The 15,074-nt window shown below is 39.8% G+C and overlaps 2 protein-coding genes and 1 non-coding gene across 3 annotated transcripts; 1 reads left to right on the top strand and 2 right to left on the bottom strand.

Moving 5' to 3' along the window:
• Window positions 1-1,352: 1,352 nt before the first annotated feature.
• Window positions 1,353-7,425, bottom strand: ppp1r8b (protein phosphatase 1, regulatory subunit 8b). The gene is made up of 7 exons (XM_063487657.1): window positions 7,334-7,425; window positions 6,787-6,847; window positions 6,331-6,484; window positions 4,801-5,018; window positions 3,504-3,648; window positions 3,153-3,217; window positions 1,353-2,915 (listed from the first exon to the last, which is right to left on the bottom strand). The coding sequence occupies exons 1-7, from the start codon at window positions 7,384-7,386 to the stop codon at window positions 2,562-2,564; spliced, it is 1,050 nt and encodes a 349-aa protein (XP_063343727.1). The 5' UTR covers window positions 7,387-7,425; the 3' UTR covers window positions 1,353-2,561.
• Window positions 6,553-6,683, bottom strand: LOC134638063 (small Cajal body-specific RNA 1). The gene has a single exon (XR_010095235.1). It is a non-coding gene; the product is annotated as a small Cajal body-specific RNA 1 (non-coding RNA).
• Window positions 7,426-8,638: 1,213 nt separating the features above from the next.
• Window positions 8,639-13,654, top strand: themis2 (thymocyte selection associated family member 2). The gene is made up of 6 exons (XM_063487453.1): window positions 8,639-8,741; window positions 9,085-9,225; window positions 9,302-9,727; window positions 10,230-11,428; window positions 11,690-11,804; window positions 13,394-13,654. The coding sequence occupies exons 1-6, from the start codon at window positions 8,639-8,641 to the stop codon at window positions 13,501-13,503; spliced, it is 2,094 nt and encodes a 697-aa protein (XP_063343523.1). The 3' UTR covers window positions 13,504-13,654.
• Window positions 13,655-15,074: the final 1,420 nt, after the last annotated feature.

The raw sequence follows: 15,074 nt of genomic DNA on the forward strand, positions 1-15,074 counted from the left end.
TATGCATCTACAATGCAGAAAGTTGTAAAAATAAAGAAAAAACATTAAATGAGAAGGTGTGTCCAAACTTCTGCCTGGTGGTGTACATTACCAACACATTCAAAAAGACATGACTGGTCGGTAATCAGTAACCAATAACCGAGACTGCTTAAGTCAAAGATACTGTAAACCACAACAGTTTCAAAGTTAGGAGGGAGTAGTTTCACATTTCATCAGTTACTGAATGCAGGTCAGAAAACTGCAAATTAATAACTAAATGGGAGCTTCAGGAGATCTTTCCAAAGTTAAGTTGGCACAACCATCTGATAAGTTTTTAAGCAAGCACCTATAAGACAACATTTGAAGTGAAGCAGTCTCAGAATTTGCTGAAGTCTATCTGCAACAGATAAAGCAATTTTATATATTATGTCAAAAAGGTGAGAAATTAAGCAATGGCGTCCCTAAAGTGTCAAAAACACATGATGAAGCCAGAGAATTAACCTGTTCTAGCAACGAGCGGAGCACACTTATCATTCAGTACAAGTGAAAAGGTTTCTGTTTTCATTTACACCTTTTTTTAGTCTCCTGCAGGCCTGTTAGACAGCATGCGTACATGCTTCTGCAAACCAGAAACCCGGTTCACCATCTCGCTTCAGGTAGGCAGAGATAGAAGTGAATATGGGGGGTGAGACTGCTGCACTTAAGTCCCGACTTCAGTTTCACTGCCTATCTCTACTGTTAGACAGGCCAGGTGCTGGAGCAATTTCACAACAAGAGTCATTAAAACGTGTGCAGAAGTGTCACAAAGACACGCTATAATCCCCTTCTGCAATGTGCAGGTTCATGCACAACTGGGTGAAAGTATCAAGAAGGGCCAGAAAGGCTCATGAGTCAAAAGTACTCTTTTATTTACAGTCATATTACAAAATCCACACACCCACAAGGACAAAAAGTCACCAGTACAGGTTGTATAAAAATGAAATGACGTCCTCTTTCTTTTGATCTCAGATTGCCAACCTTTCGCTGATTTAAGATCCTAATAACTGATCACTTGAATTTCCTGTGAAAACTCCTAAAATGCATTGTATCTTCTGTTGCTGCCTCATGCAGAAATAACCTCAAGCTGACTTGACTTTTTGGCCGATGTCAGACCAGGCACCACATCAAAAAGAAACAACAATGTTATGTGGCAGCCTTGTGGTCAGAATGCATGCTGCGCTGAGACCACAGCATTTAATCTGCGATTCCAGCTAGGAACCTTTGCTACAAATCACTAACCCTCTCCTCTCAATTACTACTACGTCTGTTCTGTTTGAAAGAGAAAAATCCAAACCACTATACTATATAAGATGTAACACAATTTAATGGTGCACTTAAACTTGGCCACAGTCTTTATTAACCAGTTACAGCCAGCTGATTACATGTTTGACACAGAGAACTTATAACCGTTACTGGATTTGTTCAAAACAGTAGTATGTTGTATAAACTGCACTGCACTGTTTCATATGAGAGATGCTAACATGCCACGTGATATTTAGAATAGTTTAAATCCAAATTCTCTTTTTACTAACCTTTTATTTTGCCATTTAAGCTGGTATTTGTTCTTGTGCTAGTGTATACTCAGCTGTATTCTGTTAGTGCTTAGCAAAAGTTCACTTAAATGCCGAGCAGAACAAAACTGTGAGAGTACACCTGTGCTGGAAAAGTGGGCAACAAACCATTTAAAAGTAATATACTTGAAAAAGCCAAAGAACACATATGATCAGAATACTGTTTGGACAGGGCAAATAGCTTATCAGCGACATGTGAACGTTTAGAAGCTTGAAGCTCCACTTTCATGTGATGTCACATATATAACGATGATTTCCGTAACTGTGTAGCCAATTTCACTGAAAATGCTGACCTTTGTGCACAAGCCACCACCTAGTGGGTTGTTGGAAAAAACGCAGGACACTTTAGTTCATATGATGCTGGTCTAATATATGGAATGAAAAGCTTGCAGTCAATAATACACATATATTATATGTTTTCATGATAAAAATCAGCCCTGTGTTTTGACAGAAATTCAGTTCATATCTGCAATCTCTGGCCCCCCTGACTCATCACAGTAAAATTTGATAGAAAAGTACGTTTTGCTTTCCTTTAATAGTATTTTCAACATTCTAAAGGAGTGAAAAAAATATTGAAATTGTAGAAAAAATACAACCTTACATCAAATTCATCAAAAACATAACTCGATGACCCACCATATCTTCGTAACGAATCACTCAGATAACCATACATGCCACTTTGAGCCTCAGATGTGAAGTCCTGTAAATGTATTTTAATTTTCTTTGCAATCAATAAGCTTCTACTTATCAGCTACCAGTTTAACAGATGCAGACACATCTTGTGACAGACCAAAACAGAACTTGTGTGATGACTTCTTGTAATGACAACGAGTACACGACAAATTAAAAGAAAAAAACAAAACAAAATAGAAAACAACGAAAAAAATGGAAGTGAATGGCTCCATCTCGTCCAGGTCACAGTCCCTGATGTTTCTGCTGGTAACCTGAGAGTCAGCAGCTTTGAGAAACTGGTTAGATGAGTAGTGAAGGGGTGGGTTTCTTGCCTGGCCAAGTTTCTTTGGCATACTTCTTTTTTCGTGGCTCGTTGTGGGTCTCCGGTAGGTAAGGAGCTGTTACAGGTGTGGGGTTGAGAGTGACAGGTGGCTGTGGAGCCTCAGGGGCCAGGTCTACCTCTGGTGCTGGGTTAGGGAAAGGGAGAGGAAGCCCTCCCTGCATGGCAACACCTCCTGGAGCTCCTATCGGCTGGTTCTCATGACTGGTGGGAGGCAAGTCCCCATAGAGACCACCACCAAAGCCGTAGCCATGCATGCGTTTTGAAGTCAAGTCATCAAAACCCAAAGTGTTCTGGCCCTCTGATCTCCGTTTCTACAGCAGGGATAGCAGAGCATCAGCTTCACATTTCATACACTTAATACATGTTTACCTTTCCAAGTCGTACAGCTAGACCACTGCAAATGGTAGTGTTACACTGGGCATACTGGGGCCACCCAGTGAGCTACACAGGACAACTTTTTATTTTTGCAAAAAATGCGCATTTATCACCTTAAAATTACATTTCTTTAACCATCCTGTCAGCTAAATGTATGTGACATCAAAACTCACCTTTATAGGGATGACAGCAGTCTGCACCATATTTCTGAAGCGCCCAACAGAGGGGTCTATATCCTCTGTAAAGATTTAAAGAACAGTTGGTATACATTAGCGCTGGGGGCATTTCTTCTCATTAGAATTCAAAATCAACATATTTGATCAGTGACATATCAGCACGCCGTAAGCCACCTCACTGCAAACCCACATTAATTAATGTGTTTCTAGCCTGGAATGAAAAGTATCCAAATTTAGTTTACTTGGCTTAATCTTAACTAATCTAATCATCAAAGCTCATTTTCTTCTCATGTACATGCTGTAAATAAAATAACAATCCACTAGTTTTTGGGTAACTAACTTGAGTACCTGGATTAATGATGGAATCTTCTTCACTGAAGGTAACTCTGGAATTTTTTCGTTTCCTCTTGGGCCTCTGGATTTCCAGGTTGCCTTCCTCAATGGTGAGGAGGGAGATGCGCTTGTTGTGAGCTGTGTTGAACTCTGTCAGGTTCTGGCAGGTTAAAAACATTACATATGAGCAAAATAGCTGCATGAATGTCAAAATATCCCAACATAACAACACGATATACCGGAACAAACTTGATAGAAAAAAACAGTATTATAAAGTCAAGGAGAATATTAAACATATGCACAAGCCAATGTCAAACATGTCATATGATGCTGACAAATCAAAAAAACATCTACAAAAAAATACATAAAATAGATTTAAACAGTGTCTGCTCAAACTGCACGATTGACTCGCAGGGGTTATAAGTTTGTAGGTCACGATGCAGGGTCTCACACTATACGGCCCGATGCTCTGATGCGACCAGAGTGCTCACACTGTGCGTCCATAAAATGAAGGTTATAACAGAAAATCTATCGCTCGCGCTCCCTCTCTGTCTTTCACTCACACAGACACGCACACCACCACCATCAACTTTGCTAAATTGCTAATGAAAAACATTGATCAGGCAGCTGTGATTGAGCAGCAATGTAAATCCAACTATTTTCACGGTTGTCGTGGTCGTGATAATTTTGTGAGGCCACATCGAAAAGGCTCGGATGAGCTTTCCAAAGTTCTACAAGTTGTGCCTCCATCGCTTGTGTCCAGATCACAAGCTGCACTGCCGTGCTACTCCGTCTTTTTCACCGAAATTTATGTGTTTTCGCGTGCGCAGTGTGAGCGGCTGCGGTGACACCCTCACGACAGTCATGAGGATTTCAAACAGGTTTGAAATCCTCCCGACCAAGCGATTGATGATCGGGAGCTGGTCGTGAGGTGTTAATCACTTCTCGTTACCCCACGTATACTACACGATGCACGACGCACGATGAAGGCCAAACTCGGGCCGATCACCAAAACGGTCGCACGACTCAAAAATCGGCTCAAAATGGGCCAAAAAGTGTATAGTGTAAGCCCAGCTTAACTTATAAAAAGTAACATGTGGAGTTTTCTAGTCAGAAGAAGTATCACAGTATCATTTGCATTATGAGTGAAGGGGTTACAAATTTATGTCAAAGAGCTTAGCCTATTTAAACAGACCTAATTTAGTGTTTTTTAGTGCACCAAAATACATACTGTGGACCTGAGAGGTATTCACATCAGCCATGGTATTCCTTTTCCGTGCAGTTCATTTTTCAGAATATAAACTAACTGTACCTCCAGTTCTGTCTCTTCTTCTGGAAGCCCGAGCAGTCCTTTCAGCTCCTCATCATCTCCTGTCTTGCTGTCCCCTGTGCCAGCACTGCCTTGGGTTTGAGGTTTCTCTCTGATGGTGTAAGTCCGTGTTGAGGCCCCAAAAGATATTGTAGAGTCTATGGGAACCTGCTGAGGCTTGTGGGCCTCCAGCCGAATGTGTCCAAGGAAAGTACCGTGCGCTAAATGATGACATCAAGCACAGTTTTAGGACTGATGTGTGTAGCTAAGCCTGATGTAATAATGAAAGAACAACACTTCAAAATAGTCCTGTAAATCAGTCAAAGAGTAAATTAACCTTGAATCAAACAATACAATTTGTCAATGTTTGGTAACTTTTCTGACTTGTCTAACCCGGTAATATTAAATACTAATATAACAATGACCGTTGCATTATCACGTTCAAGTGCATAATGACTGGTATGATCAAACTGCAATTCTTCTTTATATCCAGTTATTCTTATAAATGTGATTTTTAGTCCTTTTTAGTCCATTCTCTTTTACATCATTTTCATTAATATGTTTTTGCTAATATTTTTAAAAAGGTCCAATGCGTGCCACTTTCTTGTCAAAACTCAGTTGCCAGTTTGGCATATCTTGTTTCTATTTATTTTTTGCAGCTGGTTATAACAAACGAGAAAGAGAGAATGCATAACTGCTACACAAAACAACTACTTCTTTTGAATGCTCCCCTTAGCAGCCACCACCCACTCTTTCCCTTTCGCTGCCTAGACAATCGATATGTCATCTTCTCCATCCTTAGTCTCCAGCCTTACCTACATCTCACTCGCTCCTCAGTGTGCTGTATTCCTAGCCAACCAGTAATCCTGTCTAATTCCTTCATCTCCCTGACTACAGAATATTTGAATACTTTCTTGTACTGTGTTATTCCATGACAAAGTCTCCTTGTCCTCTTTGCTCTGTCCAGACGATGCACCAAACAGCTTTGCCTGAGCACTTCAGCTGTATTTTCCCAGTCATCTGGTAAATTTTCCCTAAGACCCAGAGCCTGTCACCTCAACTCCTCCCTAAATTCCACGCCAGCATTCTTCCTCCATAAACTTCCACCATGGAATCTTTGGCTCTGCCATCACTCTGCTCTTCTTCTAGATTTCCACAGTCATCCTACAGACTACCATCCAGTGCAGCTTAGCTACCACCTCACCACCACCTTGCAGTCTCCTGTCTGTTTATATAGTCCGAATTACACATTTATTACAAAAACAGGACCTTAAATAAACAATAAGGTTTCCAATTACAATCTGACCCTGATGCTTAGCATTATTGCTTTAAAAATTAACTGATTATCAAAACAATTAGAATATTGTTGTGGATTATTTTTGTCTATCCAGCAGTCTATTATTCAACAAATTATTTGAGCGATTATGAGCACTACTGGCTGCACGTAATAGATTAATTTTATTCCTTTTTAGCCCTTAGCTTTTTCAGACAGTGACGTAGAGTATACAAGTATGACTGAAGATCATGTCTTACTGCTGTTGAGGTCTATGAGGAAGACCCTTTTCAGGTGTTTGTGATAGACTAGTGCAGCGTGAACACGAGAGCACGACTGATGGTCAATGGTGAAGTCGCACCAGTCGGGGTTCCTCCCAAATAGGTAGTACTTCTTTTCATCTATGATCAGTTTCTAGAAGGAGAGACAAGAGTTAGTGACTTGGCTTTGAAAACAAGCCAGTGAAGAAGCCTGAATAACGTTTCTGTGCCTCTGAGCCATAACTCCACAGTGTTGCTTCCACTGAAAAGCTTAAAACTCAGGGCTGATTCTACTGTCGCACCGTTTGAAGCCATGCAGCCAAAGCAGACTGTCAGGCTCGTATCTGGTGCATTCAATTAACCTGCTACCAACATTATTAGACACTGCTTGCAGTTCACAAGTATGCAATACTATAAATTGTTGGTCTAGTGTAACATCTCCAAACTTCCAGTTACCTCTATCAGTTTGTCCCCCTTCATCACGTCCAGGTGGAGCCCAGGGGGCGGTTTGCCTGCCCTAAGAGAAAACATTTTTAAACATTAAAGCTGCCCAAGTTAATGTTATACGTGGACAGTGGATCATTATTCTAAATAAATGGCTACACTCCATTGTCTCCCCTTGCTGCAGTTAAGGATTTGTTCATAAAAACGAGTCACTCAACCTCTGCACTCATAGAAACGTGTTCAAGATTGATACTTTTACATACAGACAAACTTATTAAATTATATCCTGCGTATACATGTGATTTATTTCCTCTTTTCATGATCAGAATTAAAACTGCACATAAACGATGGGTCTTAATAAGAAGAAAAGAGGCAACGCCATTTGTAGATACACACCAGCGTTAGCCTGCTTAGATGCTAACATTAGCTACTGTGAAAACCAGCTATTCTCCTCTGTAGAAAGTTACATTGATAATTAAGTGAATGCTAATCTGCTCATTTGCACCTGATATCACATAACAAGCTAACGGCTACAACTTTAGCACGTGCATTTTCTCACCATGATGGACAATCAAAAGGAGGGGGACTGTCTTTGCTTATTTTAGTCGCCATCTTGCCTCAGCTTCTCAAAGCAGAGCTGCATGCTGGGTAAACGTCGCTTACTGGGAAATGTAGTCCTGTAGTACTGCCAAACATTGAATAGAATATTAGATTACGTTTTCTCATTTACTCCGACTTTTACTTAAAATAAGTGGTAATACAAAATACATGAATTTTCTAAGAATGTTCAAACCCATGAGGGGGGGAATTAAGCTAACACCAACTTTGAGTTACCACAAGAACCAGCAGGGGTCCCTATTGCCAAAATTTCTAAGTTAACACTGTTAAAAAGTCAAATCAGATAAAATAACTGATATTGTGTTTCCGTGAGCAGCTGGTGGTTTGAATGAAGTTAGGACTGTGGGTCTCTCGGGGTATCTATTTGGGGCAACGGTACTAATAGCTGGTGTGGGCGGACTCTGTGTCAAGCACTGATCTTTAGAGCTTTTTGTGGTTCTTGGAAACTGTGAGTTGAGTCAAACGCTAAAAACCACTGCCTGCCTTCCTTGATATGTCAAGGTGGGAGGATATCTAGCCTCTCCTTGTTGCAGATAGAAGTGTCATAGGCTTAGAAAAGCACTAAGAGCAGGAAGTGCTGAGAGAGAAAGATGACACATGGCTAAAACGAATATCACAAAGAGCCTGAAATATTAGTGAAGAAAAGCTATCAGTGTGTCCTCGCATCTGTGCTCTGAGAGTTGCTCTTTTGCATTTTTAAAGGTTATCATAGTGCATGTATTTATTTAAACCTTGCGCAATGTGTTCACACTGATTTTGGCCACAGCGTTAAGTAGAGCAGTTTGACTATCAAACAAGAAAAAAGAAATATAACACGTTCACACTGCAAAATTGCAATTGCGATTTGCTCCTTTTAAAGTTTGTCGTCCTCTCCCCCTTTCTCTCCCTCTCTCTCTTTCACTCTTACACACACACACCCACACAGACCCAAAAAATTAAGATATATAAAAAGCTCAAAGTTAGAGTGTGGATGTTTTATTTTATTTTTCATAGCAGGCTTTATGCTGTAATCCCCAAAAATTTAATAAAACATCCTTTTGGATACTTATTCACCATCTTCACAGCAATGAGGCTTTGCCAGATTGCTTTGTCCCCGTATGTGAATGCACAAGTTGTGCAAAGAGATCCTGTAACTTCCTCATTCACTTTTGTGGTTTTTAACTGAGAAAGCACCCCCGTTTTGTGCTGCGCTTGTCATTTGCTGCCTGCCTTCATTTTTGGTTGCACACACACAGAGGCAGCAGTGATGGCAGGCACCACTGCTTTGCCACTTCAGGAATTCATCGCGTCATTGGACGATACCTGTCTGCCAAAAATTTTGCAAGTTTGCTCTGGAGTATATTTCCAAGGTAGTTTTTATTATTATTATTATTATTACTTTTCCTCAGTGAGATGGCGTGTACAGAAGGACAAAGCTTACGAGATTATAGATTACTTCATTGCTGTGCGCTTCTCTGTGTTGTGTCTGTCTTTCATAAATTTAAAGTTACAATCTAGTGTACATTCCTTTTACATTTTGTACATTTTTAACCCTAAATTTGAAGTTATTATATATAAAAAGAACAGTGAGCATTTGTTGTATTGCTCATGGCTCGCAACTGGAAACAATTCCCATTAGAGTGTATGCGTTCATGTGCTGGTTAAGAAATCTTAATCATTTTTGTTCCTTCAATTTCTTATTTTCCGTTCCAGGTTCTATATATGAAATTTCTGGGAGTGAAGTGTGCTTTTCCACTGGGGATCTAATAAAGGTCACTAAAATTGAGCTCCTATCAGTTTCCTGTCAAGACGTAGCAAACAATGAAACATTTGAGCTGCCCATCAGCCACACAGGTTGGTCTAGAGAAATTCTTGTAAGAATGGTTAAATCTATTTTGTAGAACTACAATGACTTTTCTTTTCTTCTCAGGCTTGTTCAGGGTCGTTCCAGAGGAGATGCCGTACAGTACGGTAGAGGAGATGGTCAGCATGAGGCCAGTAGGCCTCGACTCCTCTCTTCCCTTCACTTTCTCCAGCCACTCCAAGATGACCATTGACAATTTAGCACTGGGAGCTGGGACAGCTTTGACTGTGCTCTCTGTTGAGAAACACAAGGATCAAGAGGATCAAGTCCGCTGCCTTATTCGAGGACAACAAGAAGCCTCAGCTGAAGTGTGCATCCCTGTTTCTTTCCGAGGGGAGTTCTATGAGTGTGAGAGTGAGGAGCGCTTTACCCTGCGGGAGATCATGTCCTCGTCGTCCCTGCGTAGCCGAAGGTTTCGCTTTGTCAATGCTACCAAGTGTGATCGGCCCCTTATCCTCAGTCCAGTATACCATGTCCAGGCCGTCATGAACTGTAAGAATAGCCTGCTTTTTAACTATTTAACTACTATTTAACATAATGTTGATCAGGATTTGTTATTTGTGTGTGAACCCCACCGTGCGTTATGTTAATGCAAAGTTTGTGAACTTCCACTTTAACTTCCACCTTAATTGAAAATACTTGGTTCATGACATTTTATTGTTCCTCTACATCTATGCACATTTATGCGCTACATAAACAATATTTGTGCATATTAAAATTTTACACTTGAAGCCAATGATAGTATGACATATAGTACATACCATGCTATAAAACAGTTAAAGTTAATGCCACCTTGAAAAACATCAGCATATCATTAAAAGCAATTAATCTATATGATGCACTGGTATGATTGCTTATGATTATATGATTGCTTATATTCGTAACCTCAAGAATTTAAATTCAGAACAAAAAAGCATAGTTCACCTGTACTGCACTCATACCAAAGTTAAATATACTTAATATGCTTGACTGCCTTCCTCTCTTTTGTCTACAGTGAGGAAGAATGTGGTGAAGTTCCCATCCAGCTTAGAAGTGGATGTGGTCGATGTCACCGAGCTGTGTAAAGATGTGAATTTTATTGTGCCCCTTTCTCTGAGTGAAGTCCACTCTGAGCCGAATAAATCATTCCCTGGAGTGGTGGAGATCATCGAAGACCCAGAGACACGCTCCCTGTTCAAGTGCAGCTGGCTACCGGAGCTTCGCAAGAATGAGCACCTGATTTTTCACAAAAAAGGAACCTCGCCCATGATTTTATTATCCACTTTGAAAAGCAGGAAAATACCGCAGTACTTCCTGGTGTCTCAGCAATATGGAGGACGTTTCCGGAGACGGCCAAGAGAGTTTAATTCGGTATACGAGCTGTACGTTGCATCAATCCACGCGCCAGGTCTGAAGGTCAGCGTAACAAGGAACTGTGAGGAAGTGGAAGAGGAGGGACTCCCTGCCCTCAGTGTGGGGGAACAGCTTGAGGTTGTGCGTTGCGATAGGATGGTTTTACCCTGTGAAAGCAAAGCAGGACAGAAGCAGTCGGTAGAGGCTCTTTTGTGTTATCGCCTTCAAGAGTCGGACGATGAGGATGATGATGATGAGGATCAGGTGAAAAGGGAGGATGAAAAGGAGGAGATTATTATGCCTCTTTACATGGAGGGTCACTTTGTGGAAGTACTCAGTGACAACAGGAAGTACAAACTCAGTGACTTGGGGAAGGAGTTTAGCTTGCCTCTGGATGTTAAAGTGGTGGGCCGTGATACAGAACTCGAGAAGGATCCCCTCTATGGGTTTTCATGTCTCAGAATAGAGGCAGCTATGTTAGAACCCACCATTCAAGCAAGCTTTGTACACAAGCCAGAGTACTGTTTCGAGATCCCAACGCAGTGGCTCTCAATGTCTGTCTATTTTACTACAGACCCCCTCCCATGGCCCAAAGATCAACCCCCCAAGTTTCAAGTGGAAAGAGTTACCGAAGTTGCAGACACATTCTTTTATGAGTTTCGCAAACTTGGTAACTCAGATGCGGAGCCGCCACCTCGACCACCAAAGCGAAACATGTCATTTTCGGCACCTCCCAAAAAAACAAAGAAATCAAAGAAGGCAAACAAATCCAAACATCAAGGAGACAAAAGCGTCCCAACCAAACAGTTCAGCGACTTGACTTTGAATAACAAAAAGAGGCCCCCCGCTCCACCACCTCCCGTGAGTGTAACTTTCCATGCATGTATAACATTTTCGAAAGCTATTATTATAAAGGCTACAGCTCAGCTTAGGTTGTTAAGATTTTCTTGTCATGTCAGGTTTCTTTTGAAACCCCACTACAGGGAAACTAATAAACAGATTCTCATAATGTGACTTTCAGGAAATGAACTAAGCAAAAATAACAAATTGGTGCTTCCACTTTTTTCCTGTGGTAAAGAAGCCATGCATGTAATAAAACAGAAAGTTTCCTCTTTTTTGCAGGCTAATGAAGATGAGCCCCCACCACTTGTGCCCCGAAAGTTCTCAGCGGCTGACCAAACCATAGGCAAGGCTCTGCCAAACACTTATGTACAAATGAAGGAGTCTGCTAAAACAGGTGGGGCTCTGTCTGATATAATGTTTTAAGAGAGCCACCGATTTGTCTCTTGCAAAACTTATAGTGCAGCTGCTGGAGATTTTTTTGCAGCCATGGACTAATAAGCATTCTCTATGTTTATATTAAAGCAGTGTTTGCAGGACAACCTCTAAATTTGAGACATTTTCACCATGGGAAAGAGTTTATATAGGGTTTAGAAGTTGAGAATACTGGCAGACTTTGGCTTCCCTCTACATCTCTAAAACAAATGTGAGTGTGACTGTTCACAGAGCCACAGAGAATTCACAAAGTCATCAAGACCACTAAAAGCACATAGAGTAATATTTTTTCTGCCATAACGCACAGAACTAAACTTAAAGTAAATGAATGTGAAGAAGGGTTAAAAATCAGCTTCACCTGCACTATATACACAAAAGTACTGGGCAACACATTTTTCATCTTTGATTTCAGAGGGTTTTAGTCCCATTTCAACAGCTGTATAAAATCAAGCATCTAGCCATGCAGTCTGCCTTTGCAAACATCTGATAAAGAATGGTTTGTTCTAAAGAGCTCGTGTCAATAGATAGATAGTCCACCATCAGCTGTAACATATAGTTGAAAAGTGGAAGCGTCTTAGAACCACAACAATTCAGCCATGAAGTAGCAGACCACGTAAAGTTACAAAGCGGGGTTGCCAAGTGCTGAGGTGCACAGTGCATAAAAGTTGCCAAACATCTGTAACGTCAGTAACTGCAGCATTCCAAACCTCCTTTGGCATTAACATCAGCACAAAAACTGTGTGCGTGGAGCTTCAAGGCATGGGTTTTTGTGGCTGAGCAGCTACTGTAGCTGTAATGTGCAGGTGACCCAGTACTTTTATCCATGTAGTCTACAAATACACAAAACTAAACAGTGAACATGAACTGGATAGTAATGAAAAACATATCAATTTTAAGAAAAATACTGAATGTCTTATTGTCTCAGTAATGTGCAATTTATATGTAAAAAACACATACGTAAGTATATTCAGTTAAAAGTATGTGCATATGCATATGTAAATATACAAATTACCTAATGTATTAATAATGCATTAGGATGCATTAAATGCAAATAATAAGAATTTAGCCGTGTTTATCGCACCATGTTTATTGTCCATTAACCATAGACGCAAACTTACACAATAACCACAGACCATAAACAGCATGTGGAGATTGAGAAAGTCTATGGTTTTGGGAGACTTCATTATTTCTAATATATTCATGCTTTTATTTACTTACTATTACTCTTCGTCACAAATCCACAATGCCGCCTTAATTCCAAGTGTGTTCCTGTATAAGATTCAACCAATCACCCAATAGTATCTGAGAAGACGTTCTTCCTATAGAAATGAAATGTGTTTAGTCATTTCGATTGGCTGCATCAGAAAGTGAAGTGAAAACCTGTGATAGGTGGTGTATGTGATGGGTGGTGCATAAATGTTTGGTGGTGCATAAATCGCATGTTTTCTGAAAGGAAGATATTCAGTGTGCGGCACATTTGATAAATGACAGTTAGGATGAATATAAGAATATTGTGAAATATAGTATTACTAACAATAATCTTTCCACCAGGGAGTGTGCCTGAGGATGAAAATGGGGACAGTGACCATGACTATGAAACTGTGGATGACACTTTGGCTGTTATGATGAAGAAAGCACAAGAGAATGTTATGTACTACTAAAGGAAATATCTTCTACATCTTCTGCAACAGAGAAAAATCCTGCTTGAGCAGTGAGAACTGAACTGTTGGCTAAGGTATTGCAGTTTGTGAGTCCACTCACTGAAAAAAAGGTCTGAATTATTTTTCATTTTTGTGTTTTTTTTACGAACTATAAGGGTAGATGATTTTAATATATAGCTTGACATAACTTTAAATTATTCAACATATTTCCTGAGAGTATAGAAGTAAAGTTTCTCCAATGATCCATGACATATTTTGAAGGATATAAAACTATAATATATAATTTTTCTTTACCCCCCACCCCCCCATCCTACAAGTGCTGTGCAGGGCTGGTTGACATGACATAGTTCAGTAACAGCTTTGCCCAGAATAAATACAAACTTGTTTTCACATCTGTTTACTCACGTGGCCAGCAAAATTTCTTTTTACCTCATAACTTTATACCCAGAACTATACTTCACTGTTTTCAGTAATCGTGTATTCAAACTTTGAACACATACCACTCTTGTAGTTCAAACACTTTTTGTTGTATACAAACTTGTTTAGAAATTGTTGATTTAACCATGTGGTAATCGAGGCTATGTCTTTCAGCTTCGTGTACAGGTCCGTATTTATATTGTGAGGTACTAAGTAGCTAGTTACTGTATATAATGCCTTCTTGTACATAGTTACAGCAACAAACTATAGGATAATATGCAGTCGAACATGACACCATAAATTACAGCCTTTAAAATTACCAGTGTTAAATCAATAACTTCTCTCAAAAATGCATATTAATAAGCTTCAAACTGGCTTCAATGGATTGTATTCTGTTGCACAAGTATACAACATATATGTATGTCAAACTCCTACTGCATAGACGCAAACTCTAAAGAGAAATAGCTCACCCCACTCATTGATGGAAGGCATTTGTCTAAACCGCAACATTGTAACGCTGCAGCACCGGTAGCAGAAGCCGTCCCTCTAACCACATCAAACTATTTATCTGTGAACAGAAATGTATTTGCCTTTTTTTTTTTTTTTTGCAAATTAACTCCAGGGAGGAATAGAAACATTTTCACTGAAAATGAAAGTATGTTTTGCAACTTTGTTAACTGATGGACAATCCATTTTGTGCCATTTTTCTTTGAAAGATTATTTCCACTGCATGTAAATGTGTGGTTGATTTAAATTTTCTATTAGACATTATCATAAAGTATTATTTCTATATGAAACTGGACCTATGTGGTTTATTCCAACTTTGTAAAACTTTGACCTTATATTATCTAGAAAAATGTGTGTGAAACTCTAAGATAAGTGTTAAAGTCAGCTTGTGGTTTTACAGCTAGATGTGTGAAAACAAATGTGAATTACGCATCTGTTAGTTTTTCTAAAATGCAAAAAAAACCAAAACCCCACACACTGACAGACACACACACATACGACACACACACACACACACACGTGTGTATACTGCATACTAATGTATCATATATGTATATATATATATATATACACACACACACACACAAACACACACACACCACTATACCAAAAAAAAAGGGGGGCTTATACAACTTGATAAACTGAAA

Source organism: Pelmatolapia mariae, linkage group LG10_11, assembly GCF_036321145.2.
Source record: "Pelmatolapia mariae isolate MD_Pm_ZW linkage group LG10_11, Pm_UMD_F_2, whole genome shotgun sequence".
Taxonomy (NCBI): domain Eukaryota; kingdom Metazoa; phylum Chordata; class Actinopteri; order Cichliformes; family Cichlidae; genus Pelmatolapia; species Pelmatolapia mariae.